General features: G+C 29.1%; 1 protein-coding gene across 4 annotated transcripts; it reads left to right on the top strand.

The window, feature by feature from the left end:
- Window positions 1-1,626: 1,626 nt before the first annotated feature.
- LOC132944206 (chitooligosaccharidolytic beta-N-acetylglucosaminidase-like) lies at window positions 1,627-25,946 on the top strand. 4 transcript variants are annotated; one of them, XM_061013433.1, is made up of 9 exons: window positions 1,627-1,775; window positions 8,247-8,371; window positions 22,609-22,767; window positions 22,927-23,171; window positions 23,242-23,566; window positions 23,773-24,100; window positions 24,155-24,577; window positions 24,660-24,784; window positions 25,374-25,946. In XM_061013433.1, the coding sequence occupies exons 2-9, from the start codon at window positions 8,259-8,261 to the stop codon at window positions 25,477-25,479; spliced, it is 1,824 nt and encodes a 607-aa protein (XP_060869416.1). In that variant the 5' UTR covers window positions 1,627-1,775; window positions 8,247-8,258; the 3' UTR covers window positions 25,480-25,946. The 4 variants fall into 4 exon arrangements, with proteins under 4 accessions (XP_060869416.1, XP_060869414.1, XP_060869415.1 ...); XM_061013431.1 differs by lacking the exon at window positions 1,627-1,775 and adding an exon at window positions 4,898-5,083; XM_061013432.1 differs by lacking the exon at window positions 1,627-1,775 and adding an exon at window positions 7,861-8,182.
- Window positions 25,947-25,971: the final 25 nt, after the last annotated feature.

The following is a 25,971-nucleotide window of genomic DNA, read 5'->3' as shown; positions in this document are numbered from 1 at the left end:
CAAGTAGCCATTTTCTTATTTTGTTGTAATTCAAAAACGAATGACCGTAGACAATTTAAGAATTGACACTTGAAAATGTGAATTGAAAGTGTCTAACATTTCTTGGGTTTTTGAGTTCTGAAACTTTAAAATTGCAATACTGAACATTTTAGGAATATTGACTATTATCGTTTTTCCCCGTAGCCCTTCATTTATTTACAATCTTACACATATAATGCAAAAGCTCAGCCCGGGTTCAGTTAGGTATTAACTTAACTATTAAATGAAATGTTTTGTACTGATTTAATTCGATGTTAAACGAAATGTTCAATGCTACATGTAATTAATAACTAAAATCAACAATACCTACATAATTTTTTTATATTTATACGTCATAACTCTTATTTCCGTACTCATAGTTAATGAAAACCTTATTAGTTTTCTAACTAAAAGTAGGTATAACCCTGCTTCACTGTCAGTGAAATAAATTGTATTGCTTATGATTTTTGCTATCAAAAATTCGTCTACCAAACCTATTTTAATGCCAATGGTTTATTACTTACCTATACCAGTGTTGGGTAGTAACGTTACGCAAATTACAAATTACTGTAACGCAATTACTTTTTCAGTAACGCAGCAGTACCTAATTTAATTACATTTTACTTAAAGTAACGCAATTGTAACAAAATTACTTTTGAAGTAATGCACTAATGCATTATTTTCCATGTTATTAAAATAATAGTTTTGAATGTATTACAAAAACAAGCCGATAGGATATTCCAGTAAAATTAAAATCAATTATATTTATTTTCGATTCCGATAATAGTTAAGAATATTATTAAACATAAATTAACAGAAATACATTTTATCACTTTATTAATAGAAAGAAAAGAGTTTGGCTTAAAAAAAATAAATTATGATTTATGACTATATTATAGCCATTCAAGTGAGATGATTGTACATTTGTACAATATATATTATCACTAGGTCTGTAAAATATACATAATAATTAAATCATACGAATTGAATATGGTTCAAAAAAAAATAATAATAACTGTTACCAATGATAAAAAAGTAACGTTACCTATTTGTAACGCAAATGTAATTTAAATAAAAATATTTGAAGGAATGAGTAACGTAATTTCATTACATTTTAAAAGTAATTTACCCAACACTGTTATCTACATATTTATACGTATAATAAAAGTTTATTTTAAGTTTTTAGTAATAATGATCTTGGAGTTGCTTTGAATTTATGACCAACTCGTTTTGTTAATTAAAGTTATTTATAAATAATTATCAAACTAACAATAACTATTGTAGATAGGTTCTATGTTTAAATATTTGTAAAGACCATAAAAGTAGAAACTAAATTTACATAGGTGTACGAAATATTCAAAAATGTTCTAATGACTAAAGCTTTGTTTAATGATTATGCTATTTTAAAATAATTTGCATAATATACAACAATATTATAATGAGCATGTTCATAATGATTAATGAATTACTCAGTACATCAATTTAAAATAAAACAAGTACCTACGTATGTAATTATGACGTAGTACCTAAATATATTAGTCATTCCACATATTATTGAATTGTATGATAGGTACTTTACACAAGGTATGTCTGTATACCATTATACTATAATATGGACCTGCTACTACATTGGTAATGCTTCATAATAAGTACTCATTAACTTCGTAAGTTAAGTTAGTAACATCAAAATTTACCAGTCTTTGTAAATAAGTACTTATCTAAAATTGAAAAACATAAGACACGAAACATATTGTAAAGTAAGTACCCACATATCTACCTAGTAAATAAACTGTCATATTATTATTTTAAAAATAGATATTTTAGTTTAGTTTATTTAAGTATTAGTAAAAAGACAGAGTTGTATACAGTAAATGACATTACCATAATTGTTAATACCAATATAAATATACTAGTCGTATAACCTGACTTCAGTCAGGGAAAAATGAAGTAAAATAAAACAAGTATTGCTATATCAGTGTGTGTTAATTTTAGTGTGCCTCAGTTCACGGGCAAATCGGCATTGGTAGATAGGTACCTCACTTTGTGAACTAATTCGACCGAGATCAGAAATCACCAATCCACCTGTATGGGGTACTAGGATTGGTTATTGTTTGATTATTGTGTGTTATTATTTTTGTTTGTATATCTAATAATTATTTTAAAAGGTATTATGCGGGTTCGATACCGTGATTTTCTGTTTTTGCCTAAAATACACGCGACATAGGATTTTAAACTTTTTTCTTTGCCAAACATACCAATTGATCTAATGAAGCGAGAAGAATTCTAAAAACAGATTTGAATTTATCGTCAAGTCTATTTGAAATCAACTTTCCCACATTTTTGATTTGATGTGTGTCTTTTTTTATTTTTTTTTTATTTTTGTGTCTGTCATCAACTTTTAGGACAGTAAAAATGCTTAGATATTCTTCAACAGTATCTTTTCTGATAGAAAAGTGAATCTAGTTAGTATTTTTGGGAGTCAAAAGTAAACATTCACGTTCAAAACCGCCGTGGAAAACAAAAAAAAATTAGGTTTTCCACAAGATTTTGGTTTTTGGTGTAACTCTAAAACAAATTAACGTATACACATGAAATTTTCACTGATTGTTTATATTTGGTTTATATTTGTATTTTCTATAAACGATAAAATTTTCAACATTCTTTTTATTTGTTTTAAACTGTTTAGGAACATTTTCAGTTTCCAATGTTATTAGTATTTTGTTCTATGAATGTCAATAAAATGTTATTTGTTAGTTAAAAAAGCTTGAAAATTTAATGGAAGGCTCATAGTATATTTTTCCAAAGGCAGATGAAAAAAAATAAAAATCCATAGTCACAATTTTTTTTATAAGCATTTAAAGTTCAAATATTGACGAAGTACGTAAAAATGACGAAAAGGAATGACAGTAGATACTTGGAAATTGTATAGAATGTTTAAATTAGCAATTTCTATACATGATAAAATTTTAAAATACATTTTAAATTTCCCAGTAGTTTATAAAAGCGCCGTGAAAAACAAAAGAAAAATTAATGAAAAACGGGAATTTTTACGTAAAATCTGTTTTTGAGAAAATCTATTTTGGTTTTTGGTTGAACTCTAAAACAAATGAACGTATATACATGAAATTTTCACTGGTTGTTTATATTTGCATTTTCTATACACGATAAAATTTTAAAAATATTTTGATTTGTTTTGAACTGTTTAGGAATATTTTCAGTTTCAAATTTTATTAGTATTTTTTTCTATGGATGTTAATTTAACTTTATTTGTTGGGTAAAAAAGTTTGAAAATTTAATACAAGGCTCCCACTATATATTGTTACAATGACATTTAAAAAATAATGAAAATCCTTAGTCTCAGTTTTTGTTTGTAAGCATTTAAAGTTCAAATATTGACAAAATACGGAAAAATCACGAAAAATAGCAAATTATTTTGAGTTGAGAATTCATAGTTGATATTCACTCAATTTCTCATGTAACGATTTTCTTATTTTGTTGTAATTAAAAACGTATGACTGTAGATACTTGAAAATTTCACTGAATGTTTATATTTGCATTTTCTATACACGATAAAATTTTAAAAATATTTTGATTTGTTTTGAGCTGTTTAGGAACATTTTCAGTTTTCAATTTTTTTAGTTTTTTTTTTTATTAATATCAATGAAATTTTGTTTGTTGGGTAAAAAAGCGTGAAAATTTAATATAAGGCTCCTGATATATCGTTCTAATAGCAGTTGAAAAATATTAAAAATACATAGGCACAATTTTTTTTTATAAGCATTTAAAGCTCAAATTTTGACAAAATTTAATAATTATTTTGAAGTTAAAAATGTATAAAATGTTCAACTTTTAGAGCTAAGAGTTGAACATTTAAAACAAGGCCCCATGTAGTAAATAAGGTATATATAAATTACTTTATTCACAATAATATCATAAAATATACTTGATAATATTATAGGCTGACTGACCATTTTCGCTCAGAATCGTTTTTCTTATACAATTAAATTATAATATTTAAAATATATTTAATATTTAATATTAAATTATTGAATTCAAATTTAACACCATCCATTATAGTGACCCACTTGTAGATCTGTACATCAGAGCGACATCCACTTACCCACCTTTTTTATGACATTTTTAGGAATTTAGGGGATAATATCAAACATGTGGGAAAGTCGATTTTAAATAGATTTGAAGACAAATTCAAATCTGTTTTTAGAGTTCTTATCGCTTCAATAGATAAATTGGAATGTTTGGCAAAAAACACGTCTAAAATACTATGTCACGCGTGTGTGTTAGACAAAAACAGAAAATCACGGTATTGAATCCCCTTAAAAGAAAGAAATTATTATTTACATTTCAGTATTTCATAATAATATAACGTTGGGTTATTGTGTCACCATTGATAGATTCCGAAGAACTATAACTTATACGTGAATAATAAACCCGCTATACCAATACTTTCAGCTTGGACAGCTTGGTTCGTTTTAATTAATATATATTCAAATTTGATGTATTCTATAGGACAAGATAATAATTATTCCAGTAGGGTGTATTTTTTAGGACAAATTACGCAAGGTGCTAATAATTACGCCCTGTACCTGTAATTGGTCTTACTTACCTTAAAAGGTTAGTTTAAAGAAATAGGAAAATGTTTTTCATTAAAGACATTTAAAAAAAAAAATTCTTGTATAGCGGCCCGCAGAAAATGGTTTGATGCGAATAGCAAAAATTACGAGCCAGGCCAACTGGGTGCCTATATTGTATATTTAATGTTATATTTATTTAAACGTGTTACAACGTACCTAATATAATATAAAGGTATAAAATATATTATGATCCTTATTGTAGTGCATTGATGGTTCTATAAGAATATAAGTTTGTAACCCCTTCCATACACGTACCTAAAATAATGCTTATGACAAATAAAACCGGTATACGAATTCTTGAACAATCGTCAATCGTATTCCGGAGCGACCGGAGCCAATGACTGAAGTCTGAAAGAGGTTATATTAGTATACCTATAGTATATCTACAAGAAATAATACGGGTTATCCAAGCAGTAAGTACATTTTAAACGCTTTCATTATCAACTAACCTTAAACAACTAACCAAATCATTCATACCTAATTATTTTATATTGTAATATGGGTTCGTTTTAAATGTCTTTCATAATATGAAATACTATATTATAGTTATTTACATATATTATAACATATTTTTAAATATAAAATTATTAAATTTATAACGATAACTGACAATTATTTGCAGTGTTTAAGATTTATAGATATGTAGCACTATTTAATGTATGATAATACTATATAATTTAATACAAATCATAGGTTAGGTCAAATACAGATGAAGCATCATGACAATGTTAAACATGAAATTTGTTTTAAAATATTTTGTCGTATCTATACCTGTTAAACACTGAATATAATATAAGTCTGTCTATATAGTCTCTACACTTGCGTATTTCTATGATCCTCACACAGTCACACCTCATACACTGCATCGGGAGTTGTAAATTTCTATTGTCTATTGTTAATTTCTATTGGTGGTTCCGTCGCAGTAACAGTAAATAAAAATAAAAACTGTGTCCGGCTGAATTTTACGGCCTGCAGTGTGTGAGAACAGTATTTTTAAAAAAAATTTATAGCCACAAAGGTATATTTTCCATTACTTACAACCACAAAATAAGTATATACCAATCGATAAAATTACAATTTAAAATTTCAATACTTTTGAAAATATAATTTAGTTATTTACATTAGATACATGAGTAGTTGGTATCGACAAAAATATACGCACAGACCATTTATTATCACTATAGATATGTATTTATTAACTGTACAGTGTACGGTGATACGGTAGCCGGTAGGTAGCAGGAAACATGAATAATTATAATATATTATTATTATTATTATGATAATCAATTATTCAATTACTTGAATAATTTGGTGGTCAATGTCAGCAGAATATACTATCACCTCGAATAAATCTGTATAATGTGTAAATGATTACTTTCTTAAATATCATTTGACACTTATATTTAAAAAATATAATTTTCCAGATAAAAATGTTCATTTATTCATTAACTAAAACTGTGTACTTAATATATTATACAATGATGGGCTTATTTTATCGTCAGCCAGTCCCAAATCACATAAACTTCTAAACATTTTAATAATTCAGATTTGTTTAATACCTATAGTTAGTAGTATAGTGAACATAAATACCTCGTAATTATAATTATAATATATTATTCAAAAAATTAGCGACGTAACTATATATTATTGTTTAAGGTATCGATCATCTAAAAACTACCTAAATGAAACCATTCACACCATAATCACTAGACTACTAGAGGATTAAAAAAAAATAATATATTTTGCCATATCTATATTATGTCCTTATAACTAATATTAATTTAACTAACAAATATGTCTTTTTAAACTAAAAAATATATTTATCATACCATGTAGGTATCTAGTATCTATTAAAAATTAAATTGTGAAAATGTCAAATATTCATACAATTATTCGTTTTTGAATTACAACAAAAAACAAAATCATATTTTTCGAATAACTGTATAATTTAAAATGGCCATGACGTTTAGGATGAATAATATACATATAGGATTATAGTTAATTCAAATAGGTGCAAACGCACAGAAGACTTAATGTATAATGATAAAATATTTTTAAGAGGACGTCGCACTTGTATGTGTTGTCTCCACCTAACATTCTAACACATAGACGACATGACAAATTTTCGTTCGCCAATTTCGAAAGTGTAATGTCATTTTTGATATTATAGTGAATTGACCTATTATCAAACTTTTAGGTAACAACGTTGTCTGTGTTTTCTCGTTGGTTTTTTGGCTGTTGAAAGCTGGTCGTTTTTTCGTTCATTTAGACCAATAACTAATAAGCTGAAAATATGTACATCCAGAAGTCTAATTTTAATTTTGAAAAAAAACTAACCTAACGGATTTTCAAAAATAATAGCCGTAGTTTATCTTTAATTACTTAGTCTTAGAGAATTAGCATAAAGTGTTAACGAAATTCACACACACTAATGATCAGTCACTACTCAATACACATCACTCACGATGGATATAAAATCATATTGCCTTGGTTCGCTTTCAAGTTTCAACAGCCTTAAAAACTGGTTTGGCTGCTTTGGTTGTTATCTATCTTTTTAAAATACTGATTTCGCTATTTTAGACTTATTTTTAATATATTATTATCAGGTATAAATGTATAATCGTAAGTGATTCTGAAAATCTTGAACCCTACGAATCGGCACTTTAACCAATGCGTATTATGGTGTGCACAAATAATAATAATCAGACAGCCGTCTATAACAGGGATGGGCGATGGCAAATTCATGGCACGCGAAAAGATTTTGTGGGCACGCGAAAATTTTTACTATTATATAATATATAATATATAGTATTATAGTTTATAGGTAATAGGTAAAAATATTTTGAGCATACGGCTTTTATCGTTCATTAACGATTATTCTTATCTGTAGATAAAATAATAATACCTATATATTATCTATATTCTATATGATATTGCGTTTAGTATGTTATTTTATATTTACGTACGTTTATTATAAACTAATTATAAACCAAATATCAATAAATTGGCATCAAGTGTTCAACAACAAAAATCACATCAAAATAAATAATTAACAAAGCAATATTATTATAATTATTATTATTATTTATAATTATTATGTACCTAAACTAACCTTTTTATACATTAATTATACAATCGAATTATAATATAACAAAATATAATTTTTTTCATGGCACGTTTTAAAAAAAAAAGGTAATTTTGGGCACGCAGTATTCAAAAGGTTTGCCATCCCTGGTCTATAACATTATCATCTATGGCTCCCGACACGGGACGGTCAACGGAGAAATACCATAAGTTAGGTCATATAGATTTTTTCTCTGTAGTGCATGTTGACATGTTGTATTCGCTATTCGTTATCATTGCCGGGCGGCCCGGCCCGGACGTCGCGATGCTGACGCCGCCGCCTCTCGCGCCGCCCGCCAACGATGCGCCCCGCGCGAACAGTGTGGCGGCGGTCAACGTGCGGTACACAATAAACAGCGACCACCGAATAACGTTATCACAACGCAACTGTAGTAAAACGCAATAGGTACCGATGCGATGACGCTTTTTCATTTTGTGTATTTTGTGTTAAAGCGACGCAAAACGATGGCGGGATGCACGCTGATGGCCGGTGTGATGCTGCTGTACCTGACCGCGGTCGTGCGCCAGAACGCCGCTAGCGACGACGACGGCACCACCGAAAAGGTTTCGTACTTCGTGTGAGTATCATGGTGTTACCGTTAAGCGTTATTACGACGATTTTCCATCGACGACAACCACGGCGCATTGTTTTTTTTTGTTGTTGTTGATTGTGTATTTATGTCCCGGCAAAGACGACGCGCTCGGTCGTGCATCGTAATAGATAAGCGGGAAATGCGCAGGTCCGAGGTCGCAGATCTTGTGATAATGGATGTGCATTTTGCGCACAAGCGATACAATTAATACCGCGGGAACGATATCGTATCCCCCCTTAGAATAACAATTTATACCCTCCTCTCCAGCCGCTATTGCTGCTGCAGACGACTTCAGATATCAGAATTACACACTCTTGGCGGTTAAGACAAATGCCGTAAACTGTAATTTACGGTGTTTAGTTAAGACTTCCAAATACCGGACTATGACGGTACAACCATGTCGACCACTGCCCGCAGCTGTCCGACTGTCCGAGCACTGAGCAGGCTGATCGCGAACGCCGATAGCCGCGACTTGTCGCTCGTGTACTGATAAGTATTAACAGTCGTCCGTCTGTTTGCTACAGAGATTTAAACAACTCTGGTTTACTATGTTTGTTATCTTAAATCGTGCTGCTTGCAGCTGCTACTCGGGTTGGCCGCACTGTTCGCTCGCTGACCGCTGCGCGCAGCCGACTTTGTTCACCCGTCGACCATTGAACTATACAACAACACTATAATTATTAATTATTTTATAGTTCAATGCCGCCGACTACGGTCCGTGCTCAGTGGTTTGTCCTTTAGATCATAACATAGACCTACTAGCAAAACAAATTAACACTGATGGTTAGGCGGGTTCCTCCCTACGTCAAGTCAAGAGATTGAGATTGTATTTATTTTCCCGACATTTCGCATACATTTTGTCTTAAGTGAAGTGTATTTAAATGTATTTGATAATATTAGTAGAAAATACGAGTTGGGATTATGCCACCAGACCGCGTATCGTTAGCTTGTTTTACCAATAAACTGATGGACAGCGCTTCCCACACCGGCACACCGCCCTGTTTTTGGTTAATTCAGACGACATTACTGAGGTCTGACAGAGTAAAAACTATATGTGAACATATGACAGAGAAAAACATATTTTGAGGTATATTATGTTTTGGCCAGGGCCTTGCACCCGATTTAACCCGAACCCTTAACACCCCTAAACACCTTTAAAAAATCAAACACCCGAAACCCGTATAACCCGAATGATTCTGTTTTCAAAACACCCGTGTTAACCAAAACCCGAATAAATATTCGGGTTAACCCGAAATCCCGAATAATTTTTTTTCTCATTCTTCATGCGACATAATATCATTTCGTATGTATTTCTTGTGGTAAGTTCGATTTTGTAGAGTTAAATAATCAACAATAATAATAACAGGAACAATCTAACAAACAATCATAGGTAATTTCTTGAAAATAAAATCCATTAAAATGTTTAATAATTTAATTGATTCTGATTAAAATATTAAGTATTTAATTATTTCTCATACCTATTATATGATATAATTTATTACTTTATTGCTTTATTATTAAAATAAATCCAAATATAGCCAATAGTAATATAAAATAGACGTGGTCTCAACAAAACTGAAAGTATTGACAGCCGTGACCAAAATACCAAACACTAATAACTATAATAATAACTTGTGTTATTTCATTATTTGCGACGAACTTCCAAAGCGGAATTACCTATGTCCTATAATATCTAATTTAGTAACTCGAAAATCGTAATACGCGGCTATATTTATTATTTACCAGTTTTTCGGTAATCACGAAATCATAATTTATATTTTATTTTATTTGTCTATGGCTTAACAGTCAGCGCCCCTATGGCCATCTATTTTAAACATTTTAATATTTTATTATTTATTATATCCATCGACTTGGCATGTGGGAAATTGTACATTTTATAATTTGTATCACATTCGGTTTACGAGTCTACGACGCGCCTCTCACTATACGTACCTACTCAATTTTCAATTTTATTATTATTTCATCGTACAATTTGTGAATACCTATATATTTTTTATATTACCTTTTAGTTATAGTATAATAATATTATTCATAATATTTATAAAGATTATATTTTTTAATTTTTAAGTCATCACTCATCACAAAATAATCAATACCTATTCTGTTATATAATAGGTACGTAACATTATGCAAAATTAAAATATCAATCTGTTGTAACTGTTGATTTTGCAAAATATACCTATTCATTATGTTTTTGTATTTACTTTTAAATGGGATTAGGCTCTAGCAAGTTAACTATTTTTTGACCACAGAAAGCCTTGTAAACATTTTGATTTTTGATGACTGTTTTTTGTTTGCTTATCAAATAAAATTTTTCTGAATATTTTTAATAAGTACCTACAATTTTTTTTTTAAAATATGCTAGTATGTTATTTAATTCCAGTACCTATTTAGATTTTAGACATGTTATATAGTAAAAAAAAAATGAGTTACGTGGACTCTAATGCCTATAATAAAACGAATCGGTAGTTAAATAATTACTTTCCCATTGTCTTATTTCTTATAGTTCATAGAAAAAGGTAACTACTGTACATTAATTAACCTAGTTTAGTTAAAAACAAACGTTGCGAATTTGGGTAAAACATTTATATTTTATTATAAATATCATAAACATGAACACTTTCTTTTTTTTTGGGGGGGGGGGGTCATCAAAAGTTCTGTTTTATCTCAGCACTCATATTAACCAATATTAACCCGAATAATAATGGTTTTGAAAACCCAAATGTTTGTTTAAAATTTTTATTCGGGTGTTTGAACACCCAAATACATCCAGCACCCGAAACTCGAAACCCGAATAAATGATTCGGGTGCAAGGCCCTGGTTTTGGCACACTGTAACAGCCAAACCTCTCTTTTCTCTCTCAACAATCCCGTCAGGTGATTTCTCCCTCAATGCGCTGTCCATTAGTTTATACAGTGGCGTAAACTGGGTGGTTATTGTATGTTTTTGCACCACCAGAATATCATTGAAATATATAATAAATAAACAGATACAAAATAGTAATTTTCGTGCATGTATTAGACATGATCATTTAAATTATTACCCTATCTATATTCTAAATCTAAAATATCGTACAACCATCATAGATAATTAGATTATTATCTATGGTAACCACTAACCACAGAGTTCTGTATTTTATTATAGCAGTATCATAAAATATGACGTTATTCTATGGTAAAATTATATTATTATCAACATTGTACCGCCAAAATAGTGTGTCATCACTGAATCATTCAATTCTCAAAAGTAAAATGTCAGATGACAGTAAGACATCGTACTGAATCAAATTTTAAAATTCTCAATAATTTTCAAAAGTGCCATGAAAAACAACATAAAAATTACAGAAATACGGACATTTTTACAAAAAATCGGTTTTTGAGAAAATCGATTTTGGTTTTTGGCGTAACTCTAAAACAAATAAACGTATATACATGAAATTTGCATTAGTTGTTTATATTCGCATTTTCCATATACGACAACATTTTCAAAATATTTTGATTTGTTTTGAACTGTTTAAGAAAATTTTCGGTTTCCAATTTTAGATTCTGAGTGGAATGATGAATGTATTAATTTTACAATGATGTGTGTTTTTTTTATTTTTATATTTTTTTTGTGTCTGTCATCACCTTTTAGGACAGTAAAAGTTCTTAGATTTTCTTCAACAGTATCTTTTCTAATGGGAAAGTGAATTTAGTTGATACTTTGGGGGGTCGAAAATAAAATTTTTTCAGTTTCCAATTTTTTTAGTTTTTTATTCTATAAATATAAATACAATGTTATTTGTTATGTACAAAAGCTTGGAAATTTAATAGAAGGCTCCTAATATATTGTTTCAAAGACAGATGAAAAATATTAAAAATCCATAGTCAGAATTTTATTTTATAAGCATTAAGTTCAAATATTGACAAAATACGTAAAATTCACGAAAATGTGCAAATTATTTTGATTTAGAAATTCATAAAAATGTTTCTTTTTAAATCTAAGATTTGAAAATGTAATACAAGATTCCTCATATTAAAGTTTGAATTTTGACAAAATGTATCAAATTTAAAATGTAATAATTATTTTGTAGTTAAAAATTTATAAAATGTTCAACTTTTATAGCTAACGATTGAAAATTTAAATTAAGGTTCCACATACATTACTTTGTTTACAATAATATCATCAAATATACTTAGTAATATCATAGAACCGTCTTCGCTCAGAATTGTTTTTCTTATACAATCAATATTATATTATCATTGAATTCAAATTTAACACCATCCATTACAGTGACCAACTTGTAACCTATTGTACACCAAAGCGATACCCACTTACCCACCTTTTTTTAAAATTAATATTATAATTATAAAGGTTTTACTGCTTAAATATTTCAAAATGTAATTATTATTTAAAGAAATATATGGGAAAATACATAGTTTTTTATTGGTTAGGCTTTTACTTAGTAAGTTGGATTATTGGTGTGTTGGAAATTATAAGTTAAGAATACGCCCCTGCACCACCAAAAATTAAACCCAATTTACGCTACTGAGTTTTATAAGTTCCTATATGTATATGGATCATAATTCATAATAAATAATAATATTTTAACATTAAACATTGTATGTTGACACGCGAGCTCCCTGCATCCTATACTTGGTTCCAAAATCCATAGAGAACTGATGAGATAATTGGCTTATGCCGTTTTTCTACGGACACTGAATCCAGGACACTCAGGATATTTTCCCACCCACTATAATATTTTTAAAAAAGTATTTTAGCAGTTTAAACTTTAAATGTGTAATAAAATATCCTACCTAAAGGATATCCTACATAGGAAATATTTAAAACAAATTAAGTATAATTGGTATACATATAACTTTTTAAAGAAATGCAATAACTAAATGATTTAGATTATTTAAAAAAAATAAATACAATATCCAACATAAAAATTGTATATTTTTTAAAAGTGACATGAATTGTATTTCGCTTGTCATAATATCGGACTTTGGTAATTTATGTGGATTTTTTGTGACAGCTGTCCTTCATTATAATTTACAACATGCTTAAATTTTATACGAACGTCATTTGTGACTTCTGAAGGACGCGTCCGCGTTTCGTTTTCAAAACGTACAAATATGTTGATGACCGATGACCGCAATATGACTATGATTATTAGTATATATGAGTATACTATTATTATAGGTGTATAGTGTTATTCCTTCTTGGGTTAAATAGATATTCGATTTCCGTTCACAATTTGATTACTGTTTGTTATATATTTTATATGGTACGTAAAAACACACACATACTGCAGTACAAAAAACAACTTACATTTTAAATCAGCAAAAATATACTTTCAGCAATAATTTGTATACATAATTTTTGCCAAACGTGTGGTCATTATTGTAGATACTATGCGTAATTAAATCAAATTACATTTTTTCTATATTCAAATTTAAAACACAGTTCATACATAACAATTATATTATGTATATGTTTGTAGTTTTTATAAACTAGCAAGTAACAATTGTTACTAGGTATTGACATATAAGATGCACGACGTGCATTCATAATTTCATGAACTATTATAATTTATAATTTAACTATCTATATAATATTATATTATACTAAATATTGTATAAATTAATGGTGTGTGGATAAAAAGAATAAGTAAAAAATCAAATGATAAACCACATCAAACTTAAACTTTTTATTGTTGTTGATGTGAAATTTGTGTCATATTTAGAATTTCTCGATAGAAATTAAATCCATAAATAAAAAATGTGGGCAAGTGGATGTCGCTCTGCTGTACTATAGGTTACAAGTGGGTCGCTGTAATGGATGGTGTTAAATTTGAATTCCATGATATAATATCATTGTATAAGAAAAACGATTCTATGGATTTTTCATTTTTTTCATTTTCCTTTGAAACAATATACTAGGAACCTTCCATTACATTTTCAAGTTTTTTTAACAATTAAAACAAAAAAAATTTTATTGATATTTATAGAAAAAAAACTAAAAAAAATGGAAACCGAAAATGTCCGTAAAGAGCTCAAAATATTGAAAATGTTATGGTGTATAGAAAATGCTAATTTAAACATTCAGTCAAAATTTCATATACCTGCGGTCATTTGTTAAACAGTTGCACCAAACACTAAAATCGATTTTCTCAAAAACAGATTTTGCGTAAAAATTCCCGTTTTTCCTTAATTTTTCTTTTGTATTTGACGGCGCTTTTGAAACTACTGAGAAGTACCAACTAGATTCACTTTCCTTTCAGAAAAGATACTGTTGAAGAAAATCTAAGCACTTTACTGTCCTAAAAAGTGATGACAGACACAAAAAATAAAAACACACATCATTGTAAAATCAATACATTCATCGTTACTTTCAGAACCTAAAACAACAGTTTAATAAAATTTAACAACATTTAAATATATTTAGTTTGAACCTTTTAAACACATGTGATATCGGCCCCTCCTCTTTTGTGACAACAAATCCCAATTTATTATATGTGAAAACAAATTAACTTTATGAGTTATACCTATAAATTATCAAAACAGAAGAAAATTACACACCAAATATACGTTAATACACGGTTATTTGTGAAGTTCACGATTACAACGTTCGCTAAAGTATATGTAAATGGCAAATATTAAATGTATTAGCGGAAGAAAAATTACTCACGGACTTAAAGTACACCTTTTTCGTATTGTGATTAGCCCATAGCCGAGATAAAAACTATTGTGACAAACAACCCGTATGCCAACTAGCCCCGGTCTTTTCTATACTATATTTTATCGAATTGAAATTATTTCACTACTATACAGGAACATTCACTATAACATTTAGAAGAAACAAATAATATTATTATGGTTTGATTTCCTAAAAAACAATAAAAGAATTATAATTTTCATTATTGATATATCTATTAAGTAACTGCATATCATTATTCTCATTATAAATATTATAATATAGTATTGTATATATTATTATACTTCAGGCTTAGTTTAATAACTGAAATTGCCCATATCATGCATTAAAAATATGTTGGTACTTGTGGTAACTAGGTCTAAGAATTGTGTTTTTAAAAATGATTAAGATTTGGATTTGGATGATCCAAACAAATTTATTATTTATTATTTATTTATTTTATTTATTTATTTATTCAGCCAAAACAATTACAATTAAATAATAACAATAAATTACATTAATAATATCTGTTACGTATACCAATTACCAACTGAGCTATAAGCTCGTATCTGGGTCACTAACTATTTTATTTATTGCCTTTTTTATTTGATTTTTATTAATTTTATTATTGTATTATTGGATTGACTTTCACATACACTTTTTATTTAACTCTTTACTTCGTTCTTTAAATTTTTGAATTTAGTTTTCCTCATGTAATTGGGAGAGTTTCTTGCTCATGAGCTAGTTAATAATATATATGACGGTTTATTGTATTTTCCTGTTGTTCTGTCTATTATCTCTGTATAGCATTGAGTTTAAGTGTGTGGTTTTGTATGGATTTAAATAAAATTTTCCTAATGTATAATTTTTAAACAGATAATATATTTGTATGGTTGAATAATTCCTCTGATGGGTATTTTAATGGTAGGAAGTACGCTACTTTTACAATAATTTTTTTTGTAATATATCAAATATGCCATGTATTAATGTCTGTTCTGGTAGTGCCTCGCCAACATGTTTTACCGTTCATAGAATTGAATTACACAGTGCCTTGTAAATTTGTCTTATAATTGATTCATCAAAAATCGAATTTTGTAAAATAATACAGTTAAACTTCTCATTTTTTTTTCAATATTCTGTATGTTCTGACCATTTTAGGTTAAAATCTATTGTCACTCCTAAATATTTGAATGATAATACCATTTTAATTGGTTCACAACTACAATTTGTCATACCAGTTCCACATTTATGTATTATAAAGTTATATCCAACAGGAAGATGTGAACGTATATAAAAAATAGTACCTAACTCGATTTGTTTTTATTTAGAGGATATCTGCGCACTATTTGTTTTCTCTCTCTGGCCTACGCGCAACATAGATAAAACGCAATAACGCAGAATCATTTTTTCTATGTTCTTATGTAATAAAGGTAAAATCACCCATTACAAAAAAGATAAAGAATAATATTTTTGAGGATATGACATCGATTTTATATTTTATTGTTATTTAACTTTGTATTTGACTTTCAAAATAAAAAAAAAATGTTATAAATTGAAATTATGTTTGAATTGTTTTGAGACAATATTTAGACAAATCTATATGTCATTCCCTCAGAAATATTATTCTACTTTTTTGTAATTGGTGATTTTACTCTAAAAAATAATTAAAAACATAGAAAAAATGATTCTGCGTAAATGCGTTTTTTCTATGTTGCGCGTGGGTCAGAGATAGAAAACAAATAATGCGCTGATATCCTCTTAAGTGATAACGGATTTTTCCATCCAGTCTTAGATTTATCGTAAATCAATTTCGACAGCATTTTTCAATTTTTCCCAATTATCTTCAAAATTACCGTTTCGAAGGAATTCGATATACTTAGACAATTTTCTATTTGTGTGCATACGGGTCGTGTAAATGTGTGCGTAGTAAGTGATCATTAGTGTGAGTGACTGTGTATAAAATAAATAGCGGAGCGCACCCGCACACACATGACAGTATTGTAGCACTTAACACACTAATTACAAATGTGAATTTTAGTGAAACACTGAAACTTAGTTTCGTATTTCCAATAATATAACTGACTGAGTGACATAACAGTATGAACACCTATTATACAAATTTAAGAGAAGACGTTTTTCTAGGTTTGTATAGGAGTCGATTTTCGATGTTTTATTTCCAACGTCCAATATTTAATTCTAAAACTTGTGATATTTTACTTTTTGAATTTGAATTATTGAGTTTAGTAATTAAAACATCGAAAATTTAATTTTATACAGACATAGATTAACTTTTCTTCTACAATATTGATTATAGGGGATTAACTCTCAAACCGCTCAATAAACTATATTATTGAAAATACAAAAATACATTTTCATAGAATTTTTCAGTACTATTATTCATACCCCTTAATAATGATGCAGATATAAAGTTAATATTATATACTAAAAACAATATAGGGCCTAATGATTGAGTGACTCCATAATCTTTAACATAACAATGATTACTGTAATGAGATCCGATAGTGGTCAGCATTGGTGCAACTAGGCCCTAGGGGGACTAGGGGGGCTTGCCCCACCCCTCCCCCTGTCTAAGATTTAGCCCCCCCCAAAAAAAAATATCCCTTATAGATTTAGATATAAGCCTCCTATAGGTTATTTTTAGTAAATATAGTTTTGTTAGCCCCCCCCCATAATTTTAACCCTAGTTGCGCCTAGTCGTCGTCTGTTACTCAGATAACTGGTAAACCAATTTAATGTATTCAGTATTGTCATCAAAGCCTAATTATTTTAACCTGTTTAGTAATAATTGTCTACTGATTGAATCAAATACGTTTTCCAAGTCCAAGAATGGGGAGTCACCGTTTTCGGCCAAAATGTACCCTTCCCTTTTCGGCCAAAACATACTGTTCCTTTTACAATCATAACAACTTAACAATTTTTATATTTAATTAAATATGATTGAATCCAAAAATGTGATTTTTTGATAAACATTCTTACCTACAATTGAGTGAAAAAATAATAAAATAAATAAATTGGCAATAAAATGGTTTAACATATTATTAACTTATGCCCGGTTTTTCAATCACATTAATCCGTCAGATAAGAAAAAATTTATATATTTCAGTTTTTCAATGACGGGATAAACGTTATCCGATGGATATTGTTGCGGATAAGTTATACGTTACTTTTTGTATCAAATAAATCTTCGACAGATAACTAACAACTAAAAACATAAATATGGTTTGTTATCATAATTTATCATATTATTTTAAATATTTAATTATGAAATACGTTGTGTTGTCGTCAATTTCACAATTTTCGTCTGCATTCGATTTTATTAAAATGGATTTATTTGAGGAGGACCATGATTATGAAATAATTCAATATAGTCAAATAAACTAACAATTAATTTTTGTTTAAAAAAATGTTTCTATTTTTATTACCTTTACTTTTCAATGTAAGTTTCATTTCGTTCATAGTTGGTTATATTTTACTATCATAATTATTATTATATGCCTATTCTTATAACTTATATGTGTAATATGACTATATTAATTTTTATTCGATTAATGTAAGTAATAACATTGATTATAAATACTAATATAATCAATTGTAATAATAATATGTATAACAGTTAATTGCCAATGGTTTTATTTTTAATTTTTTTCAGTTTTTTACAGTTGTCGGTAATAATGTTAAAAAGGTGGGTAAGTGGATTTCGCTCTGCTGTACAGATCTACAAGTGGGTCACTGTAATGGATGGTGTTAAATTTGAATTCAATGATATAATATCATTGTATAAGAAAAACGATTCTGAGCGAAAACGGTCAGTCAGCCTATGATATTACCAAGTATATTTGATGATATTATTGTGAATTAAGTAATTTATATATAACCTATTTACGTGGAGTCTTGTTTTCAATTTTCAATCCTTAGCTATAAAAGTTGAACATTTTATAAATTTTTAACTACAAAATAATTATTAAATTATAAATTTGATACATTTTGTCAAAATTTGAACTTTAAATGCTTATAAAAAAAATTGTGTTTATATATTTTTAATATTTTTCAACTGCTATTAGAACGATATATCAGGAGCCCCAAAACCTGGATAAGTCAGAAATACGTATAGTATTATATAATGATCATTTTTAAATTGTAATATTTTAGATCGATACTCATAAATTGTATAAAAATTAAAACATCGTAAAAAAGCCAACGTACGTACACAGATAATGTTGTTGTGCAAGTTGTCAAAGTAAATAGTTAACCGATAACTACAATATGTTTAGTTTACAGTGTAGCTGTTTAGTAGTAGCTGTGTTTGCACTTTTCAGTGGTTAGGTTTTAGCATACAACTATTAACTGAAGTTTAGTTAATAGGTATATGGGTTTTAGTGATATTGACTATAATTTTTTTTTTATCAATTTTAAAAAGAATGTTCTAAATTACATTAAAAAAATTAATTGGTTATAATATTTATTGTATACGATTTGATTTTTACAAACATTTTGGGGGAATAACTAAATTAATTTTTGGGGGATTATGCCTTTTTAATAATTTATAGCTTATACCGAACTTATATTCGATGCCATAGAAAATAAACAACCACGGCAACCAGTGGCGTTTGCCGGGGTATAGAGTTCTAGGATTCAAACCCGAGGGGGGGGGGGGGGAGGGGCTAAAATGTCTTCTTTACACAAAGAAAATCATATTTATCGCCATAATCAATACACTGAATAGTTTAATTGTTAATTATTTTTAATAGATATAAAATAAATTCTAAAATGGCAATAACATCGTTTAACATCATATTTTTGGTTATTTTTTGGGCTGGTTAAGTACATATTATACTAAACGTCGTCAGTATTATCGATTATTAACACGTTTATTTTGAACTGAAGAGATATGACCAGGTTAAATAATCTAAACGTAGACTATATTTGAGACTAAATCTATAATTTTATAATTTGTTTTAGTTAATTATCTAAAAACAGTTTATCAAAAAATAATGTTAATAGAGATGATCCATCTCCCATTCGTCTGTGATTAATCTTAGGAAAAATTATAACCGTACCATAATCTCTCCTTCGACACATTAGCGTTAGATTTCCTGCGCAGCCCTACCCGTAACATTGCTCCGTTCACTGTACCAGTATGTGCTACTGATTACCTGAATAATGAACCTCTCACTCGCTGTATGAGACAGGCCAATCTAGACACCTCATCTCGCCTACTCTAATTATTAATTGACTAAATTATGTTGCTTCGCCAAACGACTAAATGTTTTTATTTTTTATCTTGTATCCAAATCTAATATATAAATGTGAAAATGAAAACCTTTGAGTGATATGTTCTCGGAAACTACTGAACCGATCGTTATGGTTTTTTTTTTTAAAATTGAAAAGCTCATTGCGGAGAAGGTTTAAGGCTTTTAATCGATTCTCTAACTTTAAAAACAAAGGAGTTATCAATTATCATAAATAATGACCAGTTACGTAGACTGGGTGGGTGAGGTTCGCGGTACGGCAACGGACGGCGGCTAGACGTGGCCGCCCAAACTTCCCCTTCCATATCACCGTTGCGCGACGTGATAGTTCATATCGTTATTCGTTGCTAATGGAAAACTATAATTATAATTATTTAATTATTATATTATAACTTAAATCAATACCATAGATTAAATATATAAAATAATATAATCTATGTTAATACAAAAAAAACACAATTTCTCGCATACTATAGTATTATCTAATCAATAATAACTCAAGTGCATAAAATAATATAATCTATGTTAATACGAAAAAAACACAATTTCTCGCATATTCTATAGAAATTCACCGCATTATAGTGAACGAATGACGGACCGACCGACATTTTAAGAGAAGCTTCGTAAAAGTCGGAACGCTGCTTAATGTTTGTGCATCGACTATCGATGAATTGTCGAATATTCAAGATGCCTGCATTTAAATAGTAAACAGTACTAATAATAAGTAAATTACTAATAATAACTTACTTTTAATTTAATTTAATTTCTATAATTTTTAAATTTTTATTCGTTTCTTTTAATTATTAAAATTTATCACAATGAAAAGGAAAATTAATTTAGGTCGTTCATCGAATATAATAAAACGTCAACGTTTACTTAGATTAAGTCAAAATAACAATGGCTCGCCAGATAACTGCAATATTAACAGCGATAATAATGATGTTAATATAAATAATATATCTGTTACCAATAGTGTTGGTAGTATTAATGAAAACAATATTAATAACAACAAAAATTTAGATGAACCACAAGTTCCATGGCGTCGCCGTGAAATGTCGGCATTTACTTATGATAAATTAATAGATTATAAAAATAATTCTCACGTTATCATTGGAAATATGAATTTAAAATGTAATTATTGTCGTGCATTGAAATGGTCCAAAGAGCCTGCAGGTTTTTGTTGTTCAGGAGGAAAAGTTGTTTTGGAAGACATTGCTGATCCACCCGAACCATTAAAAAGTCTCTTAAATTTTTCTCACAATAATTCAAAACATTTTTTTGACATGATACGTGTTTATAATTCGGCTTTTCAAATGACATCGTTTGGTGCAACAGAAATTAGACATGGAAATTTCATGCCAACATTTAAAGTTCAAGGTCAAGTCTATCATTTGGCTGATATAAATATAATATATAATATATATAATATATATAGGTATATATAAATGAATGTTTGTGTGTAGATTAGACCTCTAGGAAGAAGAAAGATTAATTTAAAAAGGGTTAAATTTTGTTTTTTTTTATTCATCGGATTTTAATACGGTTAGGTTAGGTTAGGATTTTGTATTAATTGATTATACTAATCCACCGTAGGTGGAATTAAGTAAAAACGACAAACTTCGTATAACTTTGATACTTAAGAGTTAAATCATACATTTACGTACAAACAGCACGGGGTCCGCGATCTACCGCAGGTAGATTGCCTACCTGATAATCTACTGCTGTAAATTAGAATTTTTATTCCAGGCAACAGAAAAGTTAAGATAAATGTTGAACACCATACACCGAATATTAAATAACGGATTGAACAAAGTTTGAGTCATATAGAGTTGGTACATTTAACTGGCAACGTAGTGCACGGGGATCAGCTATTTTAGATAAAAATATATTTATCATTAATACCGCTAGAAACATTTCAATGCGTTTTCATTAACCATTTTTTAATTTACTTGCCGATAACATTAAACGATACAATTTGAATAAAAAATTGAACATATCATCCTCCGGAGGCAAAATAAACAACCAATCACGGGCGAAGCTGTGACAGGTCGGCTAGTATTCTATATATTTTTGTATATTATTGCTAAATTTAAATACGGAGTACTGTAGGTACTATATTTTAAATGGACTTTCGCCCGTCAAGTTTTAAATAAAAAATAAAAATATAAAAATCCTGCGTACGCTACTGAAGTACTGACTACAACTACATTATAATATAGTTAATAGTTATATTTGTGAAATTATTGTCTGTAGGAAATCATACAAATGTATCAACAATACATGTATCTTCAGCAAACTACCATCAGTGGAAAAAGAGAACAGCGGACTCGATGGATCTATAGACGTTTGCCGTTTAACCTGTGGACGCTATGGATCACTTTGGCCAAAGCCAACAGTCAATACAACTATAGGGTAAACATAAACTACATAATATTATTAAGATTTAAACTGATTCGACGCTGTCGATGTAATGCTTAAGCAGTTCCGGCAGCGTCGTCAATGCTACAAAAAAAAAAAATATCTAAACTAATCATATATGTAATTGTTTAATTTGTTATTATAACACAATAGAAAATCTTTAATCGAATTTGGTCTCGATAATATTAAATTTGATACATCGTTGATGGCTGACCAATTGAGTAAAGAATACATGTCTGAAGCGACTCAAGTTTTTGTTTCGTCCATAAAAAAACTTTGCGTCCCAAGTTGTGTTTCTTATGCAACTACTCCAATTATATCTATAACTACAAGTATACCATTTGATTATATCAAATTGACAACAAACGAAAGTTATAGCTTGAAAACAAACACCGAGGGTATTTTATTAGTTGCTTCAGATAGATTGATGCTGATTAAAACTTTATACTGACATATTACATTTTTTAGGAGATCGGATAATTATTAATATTGAAGCTAAGACCGTTTACGGAGCGAGAAATGGATTAGAAACTTTACGACAACTTGTTGCTACGTACGGTTCGACTTTGTCTGAAAAAAAATTGGTGATGGCTGGCGATGTTCAAATAAGTGATCAACCTATGTATGCTTACCGTGGTTTTATGCTGGATACCGCTAGACATTATTTCCCAATGGCAACTATTAAACGACATATCGATGCTATGGCTCATTCCAAACTAAATGTATTTCATTGGCACGCCACCGATTCCCATAGTTTCCCGTTGGATTTACCTAGTGCACCATTAATGTCGAAGTAAGTTTACGTACAATTTAACGATGACAATCTATTGAGCAATGATATTATATATCAATAAGTTAAATAATATATATAACTACATATTATTCAAATATTTTATGAATGCCGGATTAGTGTATTTTCATGTATCTCATAAATAATTTTATGATTTATACATCTTACAATTTATTTGGAGTTTCATATTGTTTGTCTTTACTCATTAGATATGGTGCCTATAGCCCCGACGAAATCTATTCATTCAAGGAAATTAAGGATCTTCTCAGATATGCATTAGTCAGAGGAGTAAGAATTATTATTGAGATCGATTCTCCAGCACACGCGGGTAACGGTTGGCAATGGGGTAAAGCATCAGGTTATGGTGACATGGCTGTTTGTGTGGACAAAGGACCTTGGAGAAAATACTGTGTACAACCGCCATGTGGACAGCTCAATCCAATCAATACCAACACGTATAAATGGTTGGGAAAAATTTATAAGGACTTGATCAATGTACTACCAAAGGGAGAAGCATTCCACATGGGTGGTGATGAGGTAAATCATACACAAATTGTTCTTAAATATTTCAATATAATTTACTGTATATAGGTTGCTCTAAATTGCTGGAATACTACCACTGAGATCACTAATTGGATGAAAACCAACAACCAAAGCTTAGACGAAGAAGGTTATTTGGACTTGTGGTCTCAATTTCATGCTAATTCGTTAAGCGAATATGATAAAGAAGCTGGTGACGTTAATTCCGATATAATAGTTTGGTCTAGTGGTTTGACTGAACCTGAGATCATAGAAAAGTATCTTGACAAAAAAAGATATACTGTTGAAGCTTGGGAAGGATCAAATATTCCAGTGGAACTCGTTAAATTAGGCTATAAGGTTATAATCGCCTTAAAGGACGTTTATTATCTAGATCATGGTTTTTGGACTTCAACTAATTATCATACTTGGAAACAGATTTACAACAACAAAATGCCGAAAGTTGATAATCCAAATCTTGTATTAGGCGCAGAAGTAAGACTTTATAAATGTCATATTATTTAATTTTAATTATAAAATTTCAAAATATATTTTAATTTAAATTTTTTTGATTTAGACATGCATGTGGTCTGAATATGTCGATGATAATGCTGTTGATTCTAAAGTATGGCCAAGAGCTGCGGCTTTAGCTGAACGACTGTGGTCAAACCCAACAACAAATGCTCCGTCTGCTGAATACAGGTACACATACCAATAAGAGAATTATTAAATCCTGTTAAGTTTACTCGTCTCTCGTGGACACGTATTTTTTGCGATGCATTTTATTTTAAATTGTTCAAGTTCATACGTGTCGATACTGCCAGCGAAACGCTCCTTCATCGGCATTGTACTCGTATAAATACGAATCTCATAATGTTAAATTCAACTGTGCCGTCTGTATTAATTGAGTCGTGCGTTTTATGAGTAACCTAACTATATATAATCTAACCTCCTGACTACAACCCCGAATAATGGTTAAATTTTTTTTAAATCTACGCGTGAATTATAAATTATATTAAAAATTTAAAACACATTATTTTCTAGATTCTTCGAGTATACTTGGAACTACAAATAGTTTAAAATTAGAAGGGAAAAAACCTAAAGCTAATAACCTACAAAATATATTCTATGCATTTATTTAACCTTGGTGTTTTAACTCATAAATTCAACAACCATAGGCTTTTGTTTTAACACATTGGTTTTGTGCTATCGAAGTTCTACCAATCTTATATTACAGTTAAATGACGTATACTTATTAATTACTATTTATTATATTTACATATGATTGAAGATTTTTACAACATCGTGAAAGACTGGTAACACTCGGTCTTAAAGCAGATACAGTGACGCCAGAATGGTGTTACCTCCACGACGGGAAGTGTATTTTAGAGCATTAATACATTTTATGATTATTTTCTAAATTTAAATTGATTTACATTATTATGCCATATTGTAATAAGAATATATATTATAATTTTTTATCAATGTACATGCAATTATTTAATTATATTATTTAATATATATTTTTTGCCTTGAATTACCCATTATTTCAATAACTATTAAGGCCGTATTCATAGCCGATGCTTAAGAATAATTACTGCTTAGGCTAATTTTAATAATATTAAAAAAAAAATTGCGATAGTAACTAAAATCAATGCTTAAGGTAGGTATTGACTAACCTTAATTTAAGTTTTTTCTTTTCTTAAGCCAAAGTCTCGTTTATGAATCTCATTTAAGTATAGCTTAATCGATACTTATTCTTAAGCATCCACTATATGATGAATATGGCCCTTAATGTTTTTGAAAATTGTTCTATTATGCTAGCAAATATTAAAAAACAAATTATACTTTTTCCTATTTTGTATCGTTATGTTTTAATTTTTTTGTAA

The sequence above is a fragment of the Metopolophium dirhodum genome, chromosome 5 (assembly GCF_019925205.1).
Source record: "Metopolophium dirhodum isolate CAU chromosome 5, ASM1992520v1, whole genome shotgun sequence".
Lineage (NCBI taxonomy): Eukaryota > Metazoa > Arthropoda > Insecta > Hemiptera > Aphididae > Metopolophium > Metopolophium dirhodum.
The sequence above is the reverse complement of the archived record's forward strand: the minus strand, read 5'-3'. Positions and strand labels throughout refer to the sequence as shown.